The following is a 22,807-nucleotide window of genomic DNA, read 5'->3' as shown; positions in this document are numbered from 1 at the left end:
TTATAACAGGGGGCTCTCATACAAACTATAATAAAAACATAATTTATCAAATATTTATGGCATCACTCTATCCTAGTTGCACCAAACACGATGAACCTTCCTATTTTTGTCTAATTTCGATACCGGGTGCACCGAAAAAATTCTTCACATGAACGCTACGTGAAAATGTACATGGATTTTTGCCACCATGAAAATCACGTGAAACCTACGTGAATTTCAGGTAGCAAACAGATCTCGCACAGCAAGCAGAATTCACGTAATTATCATATGACTTGTACGTAAAAAAAACGTAGATCGAATGTGAAAAGGGATTCGTTCTTCTACATGAGATTCACGTAGATTTCATGGAAATATGAAGGTAGTGAGTATTTTTTTCGTATCTTTTAAATTAAAAATATGTGGATTTTGCGGGAAAATTTATTTTATCCAGTAAAAAATGCACTTTCCATTTTCACTTTTGAATTAACACTTTTTGCACTTCACTTCACTTAAACACATGCATAAAATCCTCGCGATGTTGGGTGACTTCTGGGCCATCCAGCTAATCCAATTCTGAATCCTGTTGAAATAGCAAAAGACATAAAAATCGAATACACAACAATTTCTTTATTACTTACGAAAATTCAGCTTCCCCATCACTTGTAACTTTTCTTCCTGACAGCACCAACTGTTGGACCCGCGCCATATTCAGAACTGTTTTCTTTCACATAGATTTTAAGTAAATGAACGCTTTAGATTTACGTGAACAACATGTAAACTGCACCAACTCCATCTATACTCAGCAGATTACTGGATTTTCACGTAAATCAGATGTGTATTTGTATTGACGGCATACAACTATGTGAATTTCACGTAATGATCAAGTGATTTCTTATTGGCTTCCAAGTGCTTCACGTAAATCAAACAAAAATTCACGTAATCAACCCCTACGTGAAAATCCAGGTGAACTTAACGTTTCCTTTTCGGCTGAGTGTGAGCGAAAACCGACAAAAACGCAACCGTTAGCCTAAATTTCCTGGATTTACTTTTAATTTTATATTTATGTTTATGTTTATGTTTATGTTTATGTTTATGTTTATGTTTATGTTTGTGAAAAATATTCCACCTCTAGAATTGGTATGAAATTTCCTTTCTGATGATTATAAATTGATTACGAAAATTGTGCTTTAATTTACTCAAAATACAGCGTTGAACCTTTAGGAACCATGTTAGGTGAATAAGCCAAGATGGAAAAAAAATCTCACATAGATATCTGTGTGGCTTGATGCGTAAAACTGATACCGATTGCGGTCTGTTTAGCCTGGTACGCTAACTAAATAAGCAACCTGTAGCGTTTCATGTTAATCTAGCTATATTTTTTCAATTTTTTTCTCCTGTAAGAGGATTAATAGTACAGTAACAAGTAATCCTGCGGTCACTCAGTGAAGGTGCCAAGCTGGAGGTTGTAAAGTAGCAATTTCCGAGAAATTTGATTTGCTTTCCACGATGCTGGTTTCAGGAAGTGAAACAAAACGATTCAATGTTCGCTGAATGTTGATGTCACCAAAAATAAAATCCTAGTTTTTCATATTGGGTACTTTTGTTTTATGTTTCGGGAATGGAGATGAGCAATGATGCCTGCCAAACTACAATAATGTTAATATTTCAGTGGATCTCAAAATATGACTTAATGTTTGCCCCAATCATTTTTAGATCTAGATTTCTACTTGGAAGCCGTAGAGTGGGCGGGTTTGTGTTTTTGGACCCCTGTATGATCTGAACATTCGTGTGAAAGGAAGCAAGACTGTGTAGGTTCCAAGATAAGTTGTAGCGATTATCTGCCAGCAAGCGAGCATTTATAATATAACATGTAAGCACATGTATATTATACGAGCTTCCCGGTTTGTTCTTTCAGTCTGATCTTCCTGAACCAAAATCAAACCATAGAAGGAGCCGCTAAAGTTGATCAAATTATTACACCTCTGCTCTGAGAGTACGCGTATGTTTGTGGGGATAATTTCGAACTCTTCATCCGTTGTTAATATGGTCCTGGTGTGAAACAAAGCTCTGCCATCTGCTTGACACGACCCCTCGATTTATGGCCGTCGATTAGTTAAAGGCAAGTGGGCGAATTGCCGGATTTTCCCGATGGGTAAAAATCGACGACACGGAGAAATATTACCGGTTTATTAATGTTTCTCGGTTGAAAGTCGTATCGCCGGAATGAAGTACTCAACAATCGTGAAACCCGTAGCCTGGAGCGCGTAGGAGTATCGTCTTGAATCGTCCCCGGTGATGATTGATGTTGACCCTGAAAGAGCCGTTGGCAGTCGAGCTGGCAGGATCCGTATGCTGCTGATAAGTTGGCATTAACCTGTGCTATACCGCGAAAAATATGCATCGGCTGGATTGGTAACGAGATAATGTGAATTTAATGCCATACAAAATGGTCGTTGACACCTGCACATCCATAACGTTAACCTTTTTGAAGGCATTCTTGCTAACATAATTTTATTAAAAATGAAAAGTACATGACAACGGAGGAGGCTTCCATTCGTTTTATTCAAATGCTGAGAGTTTAAATGTCTAAGAAAATTTCATTTGAATGTTATTTCACATGCCTTCTTTTCTTCGTTCTACTCGAACTGAATTTCTTCTGGAGCAGATCTTGATGAAGGACCAGTGATTCTGTCCTTTAAAAAAATTAGAGTAGAAACACTTTTAAATTAAAAGATATTTGGATAATCTTACCGTGGGCTGCTTTCCACCATTCGCTTGTCTGATCCTTATGGCTAAGGAGTGTATCGAAAATCAACAATAAACATATTTGGGCCCTCTATTTATTTACTAACGCGCACAACTGTGCTCACCTGTATGTAGCATCTTGATCTGTCAAGAGTGAACCAGCGCTTTGTTTACGTTTGAAACATTCGTTTCTCCCCGGGCTTGTGATATAGCTCAGTTGGCAAGTCTGTTGTCTCCTGAGCCGATGTCCGCGAGTTCGAGCCCAAGAGTAAATATCGAACACAGTTGTACCGGATAATTTTTCAATAACGATCCGCCAACTGCAACGTTGATAAAGTCGCGAATGCCATAAAGATGGTAAAACGACTATAATCGAAACAAAAAAAAAAAAAAAAAAAAAAAAAAAAAAAAAAAAAAAAAAAAAAAAAAAAATTCGTTTCTCCCAAAATGTCACGAATTAAAAAAGAAGTTAAAATTCGTGTGTTGGACACTTGGATGCGAGAGAAGGGCATCTCGATCAATGATGTGGCGAAACGTTTCGGCATTCATCCGGCGAGCGTAAAATTCATCATCCACAAGTTCGGGGAACACTATACGATCGATGATTTGCCAGGAAGAGGCAGAAAACCAGGACCATCTGACCCAAATCTGGTACGTAATCAACCTCATCAACCAGAATCGATCGATGTCCATACGGAATTTGGCGAAAAAACCTGGACATACAAGAAGCAGAAAGTGTCCAAACAAACGGCTGAACAAAAATCACGAGCCAAAACCAGAGCCATGGACGATGAAACTTATGTAAAAGAGGATTCCAGTACTTTTCCGGGACCACAATTCTACACTGCAGCTATTAGAGAGGATGTGAGTGACTACGAGAAGTCGATTGAGGTGGAAAAATTTGGCCTGAAAGTGCTTGTGTGGCAGGCAATCTGCTCCCTGAAGTCGGCGAGTTTCTTTCCAAAAGGAACAATAAATGCCAATGTTTGCAGAAAAGGTTGCTGCCACTATAAAAGATACATACGACTCCACCATTGTTCTGGCCGGATTTGGCGTCAGCCTACTACGCTTAATCCACTCTTGGATGGTTTGAGGATAACGATGTAGATTTCGTTGAGAAAGATATTAACCCACCAAACTGCCCCCAGCTTCGCCCCATAGAACGATATTGGGCTATCGTCAAGAGAGTTTTCAAGAAGGATGGTAACCCAGACAACCATTTGGTGGGTATTTCGAATTTGCAACGCAAATATTTGTACGTGCAAATATACGTGTAAACATATCGTATATAATGTAGCAAAACCAGTATATACGTATCATTTTGGAGGCCATATAGGTACATTAGCAAACATATTCTTGATTTGGATTGTATTAATCTGGATCTACTGCATCTGAAATTAATTCCTTTTTCACTTCTAATTTTTCCGCAAATAGCTGTACAGTTCCACAGTTGTCTGAAAATTCTAATGGTTTTCGTTTTAGAACTGTTGAACAGTATGAAATTGTAAATTCTATAGCTAAAATTGATTCAAATGCAGTGGGCATAGATAATATTCCCATTATACTTATCAAGATTGTTCTGCCCAATATATTACCTTTAATAACCCATCTTTTCAACACTATAATTCAAACCTCGAAATTTCCTCTCTCCTGGAAACAGGTTAAAGTTATTCCTATTCCAAAAAAATCTAACGCTTCTGACATAACTAATTTAAGGCCAATAAGTATTTTGAGTTCGCTATCAAAAGTGTTTGAAAAGCTTATAAAGCAACAAATTTGTGATCATATCAATCATCATAATTTTCTTGACAGGAACCAATCCGGTTTCAGACCCAACCACAGTACTGAAACAGCTTTGATGAAAGTGCATAATGATCTAGCACTTGCTTTAGATAAGAAAGGAAGTGCACTTCTTCTTCTATTAGATTTTTCAAAAGCTTTCGATCGGGTTGCACATGCTAAGCTTATTCATAAACTTATTGTTAAATATAATTTTTCGAAATCTGCCGCTGATATGATTAACTCATACCTCAAGGGTCGTACACAATCCGTTTACTTCAACGGCATTTTTTCTGAATTCTCAGCTATTGATTCAGGTGTTCCCCAAGGCTCAATTCTGGGTCCTATTTTATTTTCTTTGTTCATTAACGACCTACCCTTAGTTTTGAATTTTTGTTTAGCTCATTTATTTGCTGATGATGTACAAATCTACTTGTGCTCTGATGGATCATCTTCCGTACTTGAAATGGCCTCAAAAATAAATCACGATTTAGCAAAAATTCACGATTGGTCAATAACCAACCTGCTTCCAATCAATCCTGAAAAAACTAAAGCTATTTTTATCAATAGATCGAGCATCTCATCTTCTCCTCCCAAACTCTATTTCGATGGAAGAGAAATTTCATTTGTCGACCATGCTGAAAACCTTGGAATTATTTTCGACAAAAATTTCTCTTGGGATCGCCAAATAGCCACCCAATGTGGTAAAATATACGGTTCGCTGAAAAAACTGAACTTGACAACTAAGCGTCTAGACACACAAACGAAACTCCGTCTTTTCAAAACATATATTTATCCTCTTTTTATCTACGGTGATTTTGTTTATCATAATGCTTCAGTGAGTTCATTAAAAAGGCTTCGTGTTGCGCTGAACTCGTGTATTCGATATGTCTTTAACATATCAAGATTTTCACACGTCTCACACCTTCAGAAAATATTAATAGGATGTCGCTTCGAGCGTTTTTATGCTTATAGATCAGCTACTGTGATCCATAGGATTCTCACCACGGGAAAACCGGAATACTTAAGAGAATTACTTGTACCACTACAAAGCTCTCGAACTGGATGCCTTGTTATCCCCAGACATTGCTCCTCTTATTATAGTAATTCGTTTTTCGTGAGAGGTATCGTAAATTGGAACGTTATTCCTGTTCATATTAAGTGTATTAGAACTAAGTCAGAATTCAAGAAGGGTCTATTGGCGGAGCTTACAGATTAAGAACGACATTATAATTATAATTTTGAGTAAAGTTAATATTTTGGAATCATAATTAGGTTAGGAAAGCACATTGTAATTCACATTGTAACAAAATAATAAGATTGTATCTTACGTTACATGATTAAATGAATAAATAAATGAATAAATAAATGAATAAATTACGATTTGCACGACTTGTCATGCGCATCATTTACGACTACCCCGATTCTTTTTGGAATATACTATGACAATTTACGTCATCATATAGAGTCTCTCTTCTTGTCGTAATAAAATCATGCAATGCATCTAAATACGATAAAGAATATGCATGGGCCGCACATTGTAGGTGCATATATAGGAAAATGAGTTTAAATACCATTCTATACGATAAAATCTGTAAAATAATATACGACTTCTGGTTGTCTGGGTCCGGAAGGATGCGGATGTGTCCAAACCATCAATATCGTTAATAGGATGCAAACTCGCATTCAAATTTTTGTCACAGAACTTTTCCTCTTCAAACATTTCTAGTGAGGATTTGCATTAGCGCTGGCTGGGGAGCTTGAGGACACTAGTCCGGGCCAAAAGAATCTCGTATATATTAGGCAGTCGAGGAAAATTGTTGATGGTGATGTCCGCCGTCTGCCGGGGTTTATTGTATCCATGACAATTTACGGGTTTCTTGACAAGGGCCAGTCGATCTTTGATGCTCTTCAAGGGCTCCAAAGTTAAAAATTCCTGGTTGTGAAAATTTTGCAGCACTTATCTGCCGAGGTAAGAGCAAACTCGAAATTAACGAATGCATTGAATGTTCTGTCGATGTAAATAAACCGGGAAAAATTACCCAAATGTCAGAAATATGTAACAAGTCACTTGAAGTTCTTCTAAAGCTTTCATATGTGATCTAATTGGTTCATTAGAAAGAGCTTATCAAACACAGGCAAACAAATTGCTTTTCAGAAGATGTCGCATAGAACTAGGTTTGAAGTTCCATTTTAAATGTTTCAACCCTTCAGAAGGCGATGGAAGCTTCAGAGTAACGTGACCGTAACAAAATTCCAGGATAAAACCATTTTGCAGCCAAATGTTGAATGCATAAAATCAATCATACAATAGTAGTGGAATTTAGAACAGGTATTATAGTTGAATGCACAAATTTAATCAGATGATCTGAGACAAACTGGTAAGGAGTGTATAGAAAATAAGTTATAAACACATTTTTTTATTGTACATTTATTTTATTGAATATTCGAACAAAGAAACAGTTTGGAAGTGTTTTAAAAAGCTTATTCTTACAGTTTATAAAGAAATACAAGTAAAAAAGTTATTATTGGTAATATTCTCGGACTTTCGATTTGACGCGTTTCATTCGGTTTTGTACAGCTGATTGATCACACTTCTTGGCCGCAACACTCCAATTTTTATTGAAAAGCGCCATGGTCCTGTTAGCCTTCCCAGACAACCAGAAGTCGTATTTTATTTTTCAGATTATATCGTATAAATATAATGTTATTTAAACTCATTTTCGTATATCTGCACCTACAATGTGCGGCCTATGCATATTCTTTATCGTATTTAAATGCATTGCATGATTTTATTACGACAAGAAGAGAGACTCGTGTTTATGTACATATGAACTCGACCTTTGTGTACGACAATTCGCCAAAAATCCGTGAAAGACCGATATACGATGATCAGCCGTGATTGACAGATTTTGTCATGCTATGCATAAAATAATTCGAAATTGACTTTTTTTTAACATGAAATACGATTTATAATATCATAATAACTATGGGTTAGATCTATGCAGAAAGTACATTTTTCTATCAAACAAGATTGCTAAAATGAGAGATTATATTTTAAAAAGAAAAAATAAACGGATAAAAAACTCTATAGGTTGTTATCAAAATTCATATGGTTGATTTGGTTGATTTGGCTGTAGAGGATTTCTCAACCGCATATAGCTAAAATAATTCAACAGCTAGTAGATTTGGCTATATTATAATATCTGATAGTTATTTTTTTAATATCACTGATGCTTGACTGAGCTTGAGTTTGTAAAGTAAATTGTCCGACTTAGAGGAAAATAAAGCCAGTAATTATTTCTCGTGGAAGAAATCAACCAACACGAAGCGGAAAAGTGAATATGATTTATTTTTTTCAGTTGATTTTGTTTTCAATTTTTTTTAAAATGTTTTCAGATAGAGATGTGTGGGTGCATTTTGACCCTCGAGGGCCTATACGGAAGGTGAAATAATAAACAGCGATGAATAAAATCATATCACGTAAGTTACATAGTATTCTTTATTTATCACTATCATATTTTCATAACAGCTTTTATTTTATTTCAGGGCGCCGGCAGTTCAACTTCCACCGAAAAAAACAATAACAGCATTTTGTTTCAGGGCCATGGCGGCAGCTCCCCAGCAGAAGCAAAAAAACAATGAAATTAAAATTCATGCCATTGATCGTATTATAAAAATGAAAAATAAAATAAAATTGTTGCATTTTAAAGAGAAAAACAATGCATTTTATCTGATTAAATTAGTTTTATTAATATTTTGAATCAACGATTACCCACGTTCGCGGGGAGCAGCATGTACAGTAGAAACAGTCATACGAATGATTGAATGAAAGGTCCTGTTGAATTCTTAAGATGCGATCGCTAAATCAACCATTTATCCTTTCGTGCAAAGTATCATCTGATCTGATACCTACAGTCGATTAGTTAAGCGATACAAAAGTACTACGGTATCTGCTGGTAATATAAGTTCTTTCCAGAGTGTTCACATTGAGCGCGGCGGCGAAACATTTCTACCCGAAATCCAGGCCGATGCTGTATCCAATATCGTACCTGTCGATGATAATAAAAATTCACAGGAAATTTCCAATAGGGATCAGGAAGCCTCCGAAAACTGTAAGATACTGTTGTTATACACCTATATGCTGAAATTACAGTCTTATTTTTTTAAAGCTGGTAGCACAAGACTTGTTGATAAAATTTGAAACTGGTCTACCGAATTCCATATTACCCACGCTGCTTTGAACTCCTTAGTAGGAATTCTGAACTCTGACTTACATGTAAATCTTCCGAGCGATGCCCGCACCATTTTGAGGACGCCCAGAATCCTGAGCATAATCAGTATGGGGAATGGTGGAAAGTATTGTCCTCAGGGTGTTGAGAGCTGCCTGCGCAAAGCATTGACTTCAATTAATAAGCCCTCATCAATATCGCTGATGTTGACGGTCTGCCAATTTATAAGTGCAGTTCAAAGATCTTTTGGCCGGTACTTTGCAGCATCCATGAACTGCCGCAAGTTGCCCCAATGGCAATCGGAATATATTTGAGAAGGCTTCAAAATTCTGTTCAACGATTTAAAAGATTTTAGTTATAGAAATATACGATTTGTCTTTGGTTTAATGCCTTTGAAGCAAATCCCCTTGAATTTATATATTCCAGATAGCGTCGAGGAACCATCATGAGCTGCAGATCGTATCGCCAGATGATCAAGTCTAGGTACTACAATAACTTCATGAACGTTGGAAAAATTCAGCAAATAATAAATGTTGCGATATAAACTTGAATTTGACAACAAAAAGCGCATGTCTTTAAAATAATCTTATTTTTGTTCAACTGACGGAAAATGAAAGCCCTGGGCTCAAGTCGCAGAAGACGACCAAATAGGTCGTCAAACTTTCCATATTGTTACGGGAAATATTGTATAAAGATAATCGGAAAATATATAGAAAGATATTCCCAATCGCATATTGAGCGGAGACCTACAAGATTACATCCTCAATCATCTATATGATGACGTAAATTGTCATAGTATATTCCAAAAAGAATCAGGGTAGTCGTAAATGATTCGCATGACAAGTCGTGCAAATCGTAATTCAATGCAATCGAAATCAAGAATATGTGTGCTAATGTACCTACAGTTGCGTTCAAAAAAGAATTAAATCGCGTAAAGCTGCGCACCCACTTCCAACTTTGACAAGCTGCCATTTCTCTCTCGGTTGATATTTTTTCATGAAAATTTCACACAATCTAGTTCAACTATCCAACAAACACTCCACAAAATTTGATATCTTTACAATGACGGAAAACAAAGATACAGCTATTCCCGTAAAAAAGGGAAATTTGGAGTTGCTTCACTAAATTTGCTGTATCTTTGACAATTTTCATTGAAAAATCTTGAAATTTGATCCAAAGATGTAAAAATGTTTGATCAAATTTCGAGCCAAGTTTCGTCAAAATCGATGAACGTGATCAAAAATGGTGCCGGGTTAAAAATTAGGTTCATTATCGTCCAGCAGACGATTTCTTTCTTTTTTGGACGGATGTTTATATAGAAAACAACGTTATCCATGTATTCTTGGTATTTTCTTTCACAAAACCAAAATTTATTACAAAGAATGTTGTAAATTGATGGGAACTTTATTCTTGCTTTGTTTAGAAACAGAAATTGTTCCAACAGAACTGGTATTGAAACACAAGAGCGAATAGAATATTCGCTTTAATTGTGGATCAAATTCGTTTATCGGTATAATTGGCAGGTCAATTCTGAAACTCTGTTCTTTTTATTTTGAACTCTGTTGAAACATTTTCTCTTTCGAACCAAAGTACTAATGAAGTTTTTAGAAATTTACAACATTCTTTGTGATAAATTTTGGTTTTGTGAAAGAAAATATCAAGAATACACGGATAACGTTGTTTTCCATATAAACATCCGTCCAAAATAGAATGAAACTGTCTGCTGGGCGATAATGAACCTCATTTTCAACCCGGCACCATTTTTGATCACGTTCATCGGTTTTGACGAAACTTGGCCTGGTATTAGATCAAACATTTTTACATCTTTGGACCAAAATTCAAGATTTTTCAATGAAAATTGTCAAAGATACAGCAAATTTAGTGAAGCAACTCCAAATTTCCCTTTTTTTACGGGAAAAGCTGTTTCTTTGTTTTCCGTCATTGTAAAGATATCAAATTTTGTGGAGTGTTTGTTGGATAGTTGAACTAGATTGTGTGAAATTTTCATGAAAAAATATCAACCGAGAGTGAAATGGCAGCTTGTCAAAGTTGGGAGTGGGTGCACAGCTTCACGCGATTTCATTCTTTTTTGAACGCAACTGTATATGGTCTCCGAAATGATACGTATACACAGGTTTTGCTGCATTATATACGATATGTTTACACGTTTATTTGTGTTGCAAATTCGAAATACCCATCAAATGGTTATCTGGGCTGTTTTTTTCGAGGTTTATGCGATGATTCTATAATGTATTTGAAACGAATAACAAATTTTGTTGTAAAATCTACCTACAAAAATGTTTGCTTGGTGCAATCTCAATCCGAAATCTTAATCTTACATCTGAACCTTAAGAAAACCTGAAATCTGAATCTGAAATTTGAATCTGAAATCTGAAATCTTAATCTGAAATCTGAATCTGAAATCTGAATCAGAAATCTGAATCTAAAATCTGAATCTGAAATCTGAATCTGAAATCTGAATCTGAAATCTGAATCTGAAATCTGAATCTGAAATCTGAATCTGAAATCTGAATCTGAAATCTGAATCTGAAATCTGAATCTGAAATCTGAATCTGAAATCTGAATCTGAAATCTGAATCTGAAATCTGAATCTGAAATCTGAATCTGAAATCTGAATCTGAAATCTGAATCTGAAATCTGAATCTGAAATCTGAATCTGAAATCTGAATCTGAAATCTGAATCTGAAATCTGAATCTGAAATCTGAATCTGAAATCTGAATCTGAAATCTGAATCTGAAATCTGAATCTGAAATCTGAATCTGAAATCTGAATCTGAAATCTGAATCTGAAATCTGAATCTGAAATCTGAATCTGAAATCTGAATCTGAAATCTGAATCCGAAATCTGAATCTGAAATCTGAATCTGAAATCTGAATCTGAAATCTGAATCTGAAATCTGAATCTGAAATCTGAATCTGAAATCTGAATCTGAAATCTGAATCTGAAATCTGAATCTGAAATCTGAATCTGAAATCTGAATTTGAAATCTGAATCTGAAATCTGAATCTGAAATCTGAATCTGAAATCTGATTCTGAAATCTGAATCTGAAATCTGAATCTGAAATCTGAATCTGAAATCTGAAATCTGAATCTGAAATCTGAATCTGAAATCTGAATCTGAAATCTGAATCTGAAATCTGAATCTGAAATCTGAATCTGAAATCTGAATCTGAAATCTGAATCTGAAATCTGAATATAAAATCTGAATCTGAAATCTGAATCTGAAATCTGAATTTGAAATCTGAATCTGAAATCTGAATCTGAAATCTGAATCTGAAATCTGAATCTGAAATCAGAAATCTGAATCTGAAATCTGAATCTGAAATCTGAATCTGAAATCTGAATCTGAAATCTGAATCTGAAATCTGAATCTGAAATCTGAAATCTGAAATCTGAATCTGAAATCTGAACCAGAAATCTGTATCTGAAATCTGAACCTGAAATCTGAATCTGAATCTGAAATCTGAAATCTGAAATCTGAAATCTGAAATCTGAATCTGAAATCTGAATCAAAAATCTAAATCTGATATCTGAATCTGAAATCTGAATCTAAAATCTGTATCTGAAATCTGAATCTGAAATCTGACTCTGTAATCTGAATTCGAAATCTGAATTTGAAATCTTGAGCATTTGTTCAGTTATATTCGTACATTTACATCTTTTCCTTAATAATAGGAATAATTCCACAAAACATCCATTGGTTTGTTCCAATTGAATTGTTCGGTAAATCAATCAAGAATCAGATCCTGTTAGCATATTCGTGACCAGGTCAAATTACCTCGGAACAAAAGTTGCATTCGAGTGCCAAAAATAAATACCCGCGAATATGCAGAATGGAAAAAGTTTTCCGAATACTTTATAGCCACAATCTCAAGATTATTCTTGACGATTATCTTGCAACGAGTGCTTCACATCTTCTTTCACCGGTTTCTGGGCTACAAATTGCAGGTACCGGAGGGCAGGTGCAGAAATTTCCATTACTCCCAAAAGTGAGACCGAAAATTGGCAATCAGGAAAGACACCTTTGGCAGATCACGATCGACGATTCGGTTTGGAAGTTAAATTGACTTCTCAAGCCTAGCGGGCGGATGCCGCAAATTAAGAATCTGTCAAATGACGGGAGGTTTTGGTAATGTTGACCAATTTTGGTGTGTTTTTTTCTTCGTTTTTAGTATGGTGAGCTCCAACTTAGCCCTTGAGCGTTTGCACTTTCTTAACGGGTCTGTTATTTCCGACTTATGTTATGCAAATCGCGAAGTGGGTCACGTCTTTCTTTTGAGAAAAGGGAGCCTGAATCCCTGAATATCGAGAACATATTAAACATTTATTTATATATCAATCGTGCATACAAAAATCTAACAATAACATAAACTAATCAGGGTAATAAAACACATTAAAATACATAAATATACATAAACATTATTTAAACAAGTGAATTTCTAACAACAGGTAACAAACAAAAATCGAATTATTCGCAAATTTATCATACTAATTCATCATCAGAGTCCTTTATAGAGAGGATCCAAGAAGAGTCTTGCATTCAAGGAAATCTGAATATAGCTGGATTGAATTCGGCTGCGCATTTAACGGAATAGTAAACTTTATCACAGGATTCTTTGTGATCGTTTTCTAGAGGGAAAACAAATTGAAAATCATTAGAAAAAGTATGATGTTATGTGTGAAAATACTCACGAATATTTTTGCACGCTTGCAGAGCTTCTTTGGCCGGTGCCTTCATTGCCGTTGGCAGGAGAGCTTCGATTTGGGCCATCGTTTTAGAGAAGCTGACCTCTCCTTTTTTCGTGAGCTTTTAAAAAGAATTAGGAATAAAATTCATTTAGCATTTTTTAAGAAACGTACTCTTTTTTTTTGTTCGCTTAGTAAATGTTTTCAAAGGTGATCTATTCAGTTTAAATTTTGGTTTTTTGATATTTCACAAGTTCCAGATAAAAACCAAAACTTTAAGCCCCAACCGCTGTTTTAGTCACACTAAGGCCCAACATGAACCTGGGCCAAGAAATAATCGAATCGGAACTTTGACAACGACTGTACGCATGAAAACACGGACACGAATTGGAACATGTAACGTTTTAACCCTTGCCTAACCAGGCAAGCTTACTAGAGAAGCTAGCCGCCTCAAACTTGAAATTCGGGGACTGAGGGAAATCTGTTGACCTAACACTGGAGAACACAAGACACAGTCCGGGCAATTCCTGCTTTACTCTGGCATACGAGGAGAACACGCTACTCGGGAACGGAGAGTTGGTTTCCTATTTCGCCCACAGGCCCATGCGGCCCTCATAAGATGGGAAACGATAAACGAAAGAATAATCGTAGCCAGGTTTAGAGAAAAAAATTCGAAGGGTGACATTTAAATCCATTTGGGCGACTTCAACGCAAAGATTGGCTCCGACAATCAGGACCTTGAGCGCATCATGAGGCGCCATGGTCTAGGACAGAGGAGCTAAAACGGAGATCTGTTTGTAGAATTTTGTGGTAACAACGATATGGTGATCGGTGGATCGTTCTTCCCCCAACGACCAGCACATATGGTCACTTGGGTATCTCAAGATGGCCGAACAGGAATCAAATTGACTATATTTACATCAGCCGAAAATGGAGAAGCAGCCTTCTTGATGTCCGCAACAAATGAAGCGCAGACATTGCATCTGACCATCACCTCGTCCAAGGCGAGATACGACTGAGAATCGCGCGAGTTCAGTGGCGCGAGGAGAAAGTCGGATGTCGATACGACGTCCGCCGTTGGAGAATCCAGAGGTGAAAAGGGCATACGTTGAACAGCTTGATTCCCGAGCCTCGGGACAGCCGACAGACGGAACAGTCGAAGAACAGTGGTGTAGAATCAAGAATGTTTCTATCACGACGAGCAGTGTTACTCTCGGTAAAGTTTGTGGAAGAGAGAAGTGAATGGATGTCAGATGAAGCTTGGAGGATGGTCGATGATCGGAGAAAGGCGAAAGTCGGAATTTAGCAGGCATGTACTGGGTCAGCCAAAGCAGCCGCCCGCTTACGATATGCGGAGCTGGAAAAGGCAGTTAAACGCTATTTGGTTTATCTATAGGTGGGGACAACCAAAAACTATAAGTATTAGTTAGTTGTATCCATACAGTTGTTTATAAACGATTGTGACGTAACGCGACGCCATCACGGAGTCAAGTGACAAGCGCCCAAATGTAGCCATGGATACTTATGAGGCGGAATGTTTGGGACGCAAATAAAATTGTTTATTATTTAGAACAAATAGCGTCGCCGAGCTGCGCGTCAGGAAGAAAAATCGTAAATAAAAGGGTGCTTTGATTGTTATTCATGAAATTACATGAAACATTGTATGCCGTCGGTGGATGACGATTTCAACGTCCAGACGTTTATTAACGTATTCTCACACTCGTGCAATGGTACTCTTGTCCTCACCTATAGATAAACCACATAGGGTTAAACGAGCTTGTAGACGAGACAAGAGAGCCTGGACAAACTCCCCAGCCGCCGCCATTGGAGATATCCGATTACTTTACGACATTTCTCGCAGCCTTAGTGATGCAAGGACTAATGCAAGAATGCCGCTGAAAGACCGAGCAGTTCAGCTGTTAATAGATCGAACAGATCAGCTCAAACGCTTGAAGCGCCAACAGTAAGCCGCATAAATGGCGTCAACTCGGAAGCGCCCTCGTTGGCTGAAATAGAAGCGGCAGTAAAAGACATGAAATCCAACAAAGCGCCTGGAATCGATTGCATTCCTGCTGAGATGCTCAAAGCCGACCCTGCCTTTTCAGCACAAATGTTGCACCGTCTTTTCGCTGACATTTAGGATACTGCATCATTCCCGGCCGACTGGATGCAGGGTATCCATGTAAAAGTCCCGAAAAAAGGAGACCTAACCGAGTGCGGTAACTGGCGTGGCATAACTTTGATCTGCACAACACTCAATGAACTCTGCTAAATGATCCTGAACAGAATGCGGGGAAAAATCGACGCTACACTCCGAGGGCAACAAGCTCTATTCCGAGACAGACAATGATGTGTGAACCACATCACAACGCTACGAATAATACTGGAACAAATCAACGAATTCCTGGAAGCATTCGACCGACTGAACCACGAAAACATCTGGGCTGCTCTAAGACGACGAGGAGTCCCAGAGAAACTAGTCCATGGTGCAAGGTCCTGCACGACGGTGTCTTGTCTGATCCCATCCCGGTAACTGCTGGAGAACGTATTTTATCACCGCTGCTTTTTTTTCCCATCGTAATCGATGAGATCTTGACTGGATCGATTGACTGTAGACCAAAGCGAGGATTGCCGCGGAATCCTTTGACAATGGAGCAGCTGAACGACCTTGACCTGGCAGACGATATTGTTTTGCTCGTCAATGACAAAAAGACATCCAGAGCAAACTCGACGACCTCACCGAAAGCTCCAAGGCTTTAGGTCTCAAAATCGATGTCGGAAAGACCAAGTTGATGGAAATCAATACAGAAAATTGTTCCAATTTCCTGGTAGCTGGGCAAAAAGTTTAGAAATTGGAGTGCTTCCAGTATCTTGGTAGCCAGAAAATGCCTGATGGTGATATCAAGAAAGACATCGAAACCCGGATCAGAAAAGCCCGATTTGCATTTGCAAGTCTCCGGAACATCTGGCGCTCACGTCAGATCTATCTACGAACAAAAATCCGAATCATCAACTCAAACGTCAAATCCGTATTGTTGTACGGGTGTTAAACTTGGTGCACATAAGAGGTGACGACGCTTAAAATACAAGTATTTGTGAATCGCTGCCTCCGGAACATAATCCGCGCTTGCACTATGAAACAGCCCCATACAATGAGGCGGCAAAAAGTATATTTTTGCTAATTATGAACTTTTTTGAAGATGAAATGAGTTGTTAACATTCGAATCCCAATATAAACTATTTTCGGCTTTGGTTTTACATGTGTGCTCAGAAAGGACAATAAAATTGGAACATTAACTCGTAAAAATGCATAGTGTAGTTTTGAAACAAAAATTGTTTAAATAAACTTATTTCGGAAACGCGTGCATATTTTTAAGTTCTGTGTTTACAAAAAATATTTGAGAGATTAAAACAAAACCACTCAGGGTATTTTTGTTCAATATTATTCAGTTTTGTATGAAGAATTAAAGAATATACGCAAAAAAAATGCAGTATAAAAGTTTTATAATTTTTGGGAAATAAGTATTTTTTGAAAAATCTCAGTTATTTCTACAGATATCAAAATTCTATCGTAACTTTTGGACACAATCAATTACAATCATCTTCCTGCACGTTATGAACAATGTTTGCTTAATGATGTTTCACATAAAACACATTATTTTTCCAAAATGGTAAAAAATTACCCATTTTTTGTTTTGATTATAACTTGGAAGGATGCAAATATATGCAACTTTTTTTTTCTTACATTTGAATTATTAGAACTTAGCAATGTTTAAAATTAAAAAAAAAGTTTTGGGAAACGTAAGGCTTTTTTCTTAGAGACCAAAATGTGTAAACCTTTTGAGTAAATCATAAAATTACTCATTTTTTACACTTTTCTGTTAACCGTGTAAAAATGAAAAAATATTTCGAAAAGAAGCTTAGAAAATAAGCTTTCTTATGATGTATTGGAAGTTGGTGTAGAATTTCATTAATAAGAGAAGAATTGATTTGAATATTATTGGGTCTAAAGTATATTCTTCAAAATTTTCTAAGTCTGATGTCTGTGAAACGATAAGTGCTTATGAAAATGATCTGAAAAATTAAGGATATCTTAGTTAAATATAAAGCTACAAACTGGTGTATGACAAATACCATTACGATGTAGTTAATTTTTGATTTTTTGCCGCCTCAAACCCCATAGTGGCTTGGTGGCCTGGCAACTGGATCTCAAATGAGGAACTACACAGTAAACGAAAATTACCGAGTTCGGTAATTTTTTTACCGAGATCCTAACATGTGTAAATCGTTAAACTGTTCGGTATTTTTTTCGGTAAAAAATAAACGAACATCGGTAAATGAAGAATCGATTTACCGATGTTCGTTTATTTTTTACCGAAAAAATTACCGAACAGTTTAACGATTTACACATGTTAGGATTTCGGTAAAAAAATTACCGAACTCGGTAATTTTCATTTACTGTGTACATCGCCGGTGTCATCAAAGGGCGCTAGAAATCGAGATTCGGGAACGTAAGTGGAGGTGGATTGGGCACACGCTGAGAAGTGATGAGAACGAGATCTGCAGAGAAGCGCTTGAATGGAATCCAGAAGAACATCGATGAAGAGGCAGACCCAGAAACTTGTGGCGGCGAAGCCTAGTCGACGAAATATGAACTATCGACGAGAGTCTTGACTGGAACCAACTGAAGACGCTAGCTCCGGATCGTCGGCAGTGGAGGTCTTTTACCTCGGCCCAATGCGCCGGAGAATCAACGCGGGACCATTTAGTTAAGTTAAGGAAAACTGACCGAATTCAAACCAAATCTTGACCGATTTGAACTATCAGGTATTGTCTTCGACGCTGCTTTTAGCAGCAGGGAAATGGTCCAAAAACCGGACTAAATCGGCCGTTTTTTAAATGTCAAGCTTTCTTTTGACAGTAATCGGTCCGTTTGTGAGAAACACTGCGATCTGGGCGATGACATAGAGCAGGCGATGCGAATCGGCGAATTCGAATTAATGCGGCGAACCACCTAACATAATGAATGCTGCGAAGCAGATATCAATTCGTTCCGCCGCTCGAATTCACCAATTCGCTCTATCATGTCAACGGCCGGAGGCTGTTCTATAGATTAACACATTCGTCGTTATGGGACACATATTCGGGTGACGGATGTATTTCCTGGGAGGCCCGTCACATCAAAAACGGGTGACGATCTCTTACTCAAGTTACTAAAATTAACGTGGCGACGAACGTGTTAAAGGTGAACAAAGGCAACGCAGCAATCATCATGACTAAGGTGTGTATATATTCAGGAGGTGTTACCGAATATCGAATTCCCGATTCAGCCATTTTGGCAATGTAGGCTATGCAACTATGCGGAACTCATGAAGTTTGTTTACCAACAAACCACAGAAAAGCTGAGCAAAAAATAAATAAACTCATTGAGAGCCCCGCTCACTCCTCGCCTACTTACTGTGAAAGCCGCAGAACCTAGTGTATCAAAAAAACCTTGATCATGACTGATTCTAAAATTAGACAGATAAAATTACCCCTTCAAAAAAAAAAATCGCTAATAAATTTTCGTACACAGTCGTCAAGTAGCATAATCGAAAAATATCTTAAAACTGATTCTCTATATGCTTCAAGCTAGAAGTACCTACTGATTTTGGAGCAATAGGGCGTTTGCTACACACACATACAAGAGATCTGTTGGGCACACATTAGAGCAGGCATGTCAAACTGGGGGTTCTCGGGCCGCATGCGGCTCGCGGCCTTGTACAATGCGGCTCACCTAGCCTCGTCTTAAATTATCACAAAATTCCCTACTACACAGAAGTACGCTGGCTTTCCTGCCACAAAAATAAAAAAGATTTTTTTTTGCAACCAGAGGAAATAATATTATTTTTGGAAATGAAAGATTTTTAATGCGGCCCGCACACTTAAACGAGTTTGACATGCCTGCATTAGAGCTTTTTATATGCGAAAAAAGCAAAATTCAACCAAAATGTTGGTTTTCCCTTAAATGAATGCTTAATTTCTCTAAAAAACATTCAAAAAGTATATTTCGGATCATTTGCTAACAAGTGGAAACGACTCTGCGATTATTTTTTTGGATATCAGTGGGAAACCAAGCAAAACAAAAAATGAAAAACAAGCCAACCATCATTGTAAAGCACATTAAACGGTTCCCCCGGATCCTTTGTTCACGTTTTCGGGTCTATCATATAAAATTTAGAACCAGGAAGATGATGTTAAGAGTTTTCGTCACGAAATTGATTAATAAACTTGAGCAATATTTGTCCTGCTTTCACTAAAAACACTCATATCCTGTACAAAGTCTTCATTTTTGTTAAAGAACTTCACTCAAAATTAGAAAAAATCACAAACAAGTCAATAAATGATCTGGCTTTCGAAAATTGTGTTGTTTCTTAATTCTTAATTCTTCAAAAAATAATTTTTTTAGTCGATTTGTATTCATTTAACATGAAGCTGTCACATTTGTTTGCCCAACGGCTTACTTATACTAATGTACTGTGCAAACGCCCTATGGTGATGCAAAAGTGAAACTTGTAAGTAGCCCGTTTTGAGATGCTCAAAATCAGTACTGCTGCGTGACATCGGTAGTTAAGAATGTTCTTATTTGGCTGAAAAAAACCGATGCGTCCTCTGACTCCAAAGCTGTGACGTGACAGCCTCAGTAGTGCAAAAATAAAAAAAGGGAAATTTTGTCCAGTAAAAAGTAATTGTAATTGCCTTTATCAAGCAATTGATTTAAGCATCTATGTATGTATTTTAGTGAGGCATTATTGGTTTAAGTATTTATGTGTTCATATAGGACTTCGCCTTTTCGTAGAATAGGCCCCTTGGAAAGTTGATTTGTAACTTTTGAAGGGCTCTATAGATGGCAATTTTTCAAGTCAAATTCTAACTTTTTAGCATTTGAAATTTCTACACACTTTTTTTGAAAACTTTTTCGTACGAGTTTGTACGTCCGTTCTCTGGGATTAAACTATACACTGCAAATACTTTAACAAGTCGTAATTTGTGAAAATCACTTAATTGGTTGTTAAGTTGTTTAAATTTATAAGGCCCGATTTTTTGAGTTCATTAGTTTTTCTAGGCGTAATCTTATCGATTCTAGTGCAAAAAACCTACAGAGAACGAATGACTGCGGTTTCTTAAATCCTCTTAAGTTAAGAAAATAAAAATTACAATTAGCAATGAAACTCACCGTTCCAGCCATTTGTGCAATACATCTAGTATAGCACTTTATTTCCTTATCCGGGTCGGGTTTAAATTTTCCTGCTCGCATTGCATTCAAATTTTCTGTAGAAAACAAATTTCAAGCTGAGTGTTTTTTTTTTGTAAAAACTTCTAGAGATAAACGGTCTAACCTTCATCAATTTTGAATTTGGGTACACAAGCTTTCCGCATGGTTTCCAGCGTATCATTCATTTGTTTGTCCGTTAGCTGTCCGAATGGAAAGAAAGATTAGGCGATATTTTCCTTATGCACATACTAAAACTCACCGCTCCATGACAGGATTCGAAAACTTTGTAAACTTCCAGCACCAATATCACAATTGTAACACTTCTCATAGCTCATAGCTAATCACCGGAGATGGCGTCCACTGGACTGCGCTTCATGTTAGAACCTGAGACCAAAGTTCTAACACGTCTTGTGGAAGACAATTTATACCTGTTCCAAAATGCCTAATCACTATCGGAATTGATTGCGATTATCACCTGGTCTCGGTAATAGTCGGTTTGTCAGCTCAAAAGTGAGACTAATTATTGAGCATAACATCACTGGCACAGTAATTGCCATCTTCAGTTTTACATTGTTATTGCGCACTGTTTGCTTTGGTTGGAAAGCTTAGTTATTAAGTTCTTATTATCGGTTTCTTTGCTTGGCGTGTCTTGTCAGAATTTTGAGCTTTTAGAAACATTATCATTATTGTGGCATTGAAACCCAGGCATTTGGAATTGAGGAATGTCACAATAGACTGAGTCGATTTAGGTGCATTTTTAAATTTTTCAAATTCTTAGTTCTAAACCCGATCAGGAGAGCATATCCAAATTATTTCAATGATATTTATATTGATATCTTATTCAAATATTGCTTTGATGAAATTTTTTTTTATCGTTTCGGAAATACGAATAGTTGCTTCTTTCTGTCTCAATTTGCCTGATTCGAAACTTTTTATTAGCAGTGTGAAACTCTCATTCCAATGCATCAGGAATGGTTATGCGAGGGCGTAGCCGCCTCTCATCTTGAAGTTCGAGGTGCGAATCTCCTGGCTGGTACACAAACTTTCAAAGGACTGTGCTGCCGTTCCAAACAAAATTGTCCCATGTGGAAAAATGTGCAAACGATAAAAACGCAATTTAAGTTTCAGCTATATTTCCAATTTTCCTCTTAAACTATAAATTCACCGATAGTTTTTTTGTAATGAACAGTTCAAGTCGAAAAAAATACATTTCCTACAATAAACGGAAAATTAGAGCCAAAAATGCTACGTGTGACACTTTTGTTTAGAATCAGAACGCATACCGATGCTAGTTCTTCGAAAAACTGTCACACGGCTATACTTTTTCGATATTTTAAAAGCTCCTATCTGATATCGGGGATGGTTGCTAATCTTTTTCTCGTGCAAGAAATTTCGGAAAATTATTCAAAAATCAGGATCTCGTGTTGTTTTCTCCTACCTAGAATATATTAAATGTTATTAAAATATAAACTCGTGGAAGTCCAGTGTAAAGTGAAGTTGAAGTTGAATCACAGCAGCAGTAGTCGTAGATTAAACACAAATTTATGTTCATTTCGAAATTTTTCAAAATTCAAAATTTAAAAAAAGTTAATGTTTCAATCGATTAAGCAAATAATTTTAACTAACCCGGGCAAAATTTGGAAAGTTCTGAATAATATTTGAGCATCCCGGTCAGATTTGACTTACTCCGAATTCTTTATTGAATTAATGAACAAGCCTGGATATTAGAGATGTACCGAATACTCGGTCGGCCGAATACCGCCAAAAAACCGTTAAACCGAATATTCGGCTCACCGAATAGTTGAGCTAGGTATTCGGCCGAATAGGCCGAATATTTAATTTTTTTTTAATTTACACAAGAAGAGACTTGTCAATTTTTTCAACTGATGTTGGATAATTTATAAAATATCCAAAAGAAATGTTGGCAAAGCTTCAAACTTATCAAAAACTTATGATTACAGTAAAACATTTTGAATGTATCCGTGTATTTTTTCACTATAGATAGCTTCATACTTTGATTATCGTTTATTCCAAATTTTCTTGATTCATCCAGGCATGCCCATAAACAAAATAAGGAATTCCAAAAAAAGTTAAGTCTTACCGGGATGG

At 36.8% G+C, this 22,807-nt stretch overlaps 1 protein-coding gene across 1 annotated transcript; it reads right to left on the bottom strand.

Annotated features, from left to right (window-relative positions):
* Window positions 1–13,060: 13,060 nt before the first annotated feature.
* Window positions 13,061–21,106, bottom strand: LOC129738874 (general odorant-binding protein lush-like). The gene is made up of 5 exons (XM_055730186.1): window positions 20,958–21,106; window positions 20,823–20,898; window positions 20,660–20,754; window positions 13,450–13,564; window positions 13,061–13,386 (listed from the first exon to the last, which is right to left on the bottom strand). The coding sequence occupies exons 1-5, from the start codon at window positions 21,024–21,026 to the stop codon at window positions 13,298–13,300; spliced, it is 444 nt and encodes a 147-aa protein (XP_055586161.1). The 5' UTR covers window positions 21,027–21,106; the 3' UTR covers window positions 13,061–13,297.
* Between the last annotated feature and the right edge of the window lie 1,701 nt (window positions 21,107–22,807).

The sequence above is a fragment of the Uranotaenia lowii genome, chromosome 1 (assembly GCF_029784155.1).
Source record: "Uranotaenia lowii strain MFRU-FL chromosome 1, ASM2978415v1, whole genome shotgun sequence".
NCBI lineage: Eukaryota > Metazoa > Arthropoda > Insecta > Diptera > Culicidae > Uranotaenia > Uranotaenia lowii.
Note: the sequence above shows the minus strand (reverse complement) of the source record. Positions and strands in the feature narration are given on the sequence as shown.

Coding starts and splice junctions, on each gene's coding strand:
- LOC129738874 (XM_055730186.1), bottom strand. CDS start 21,026: ATGAGAAGTGTTACAATTGTGATATTGGTGCTGGAAGTTTACAAAGTT. Junction 20,899..20,957: donor TCGAATCCTGTCATGGAGCG/GTGAGTTTTAGT, acceptor CCATTCGGACAG/CTAACGGACAAACAAATGAA. Junction 20,755..20,822: donor CAAATTCAAAATTGATGAAG/GTTAGACCGTTT, acceptor TGTTTTCTACAG/AAAATTTGAATGCAATGCGA.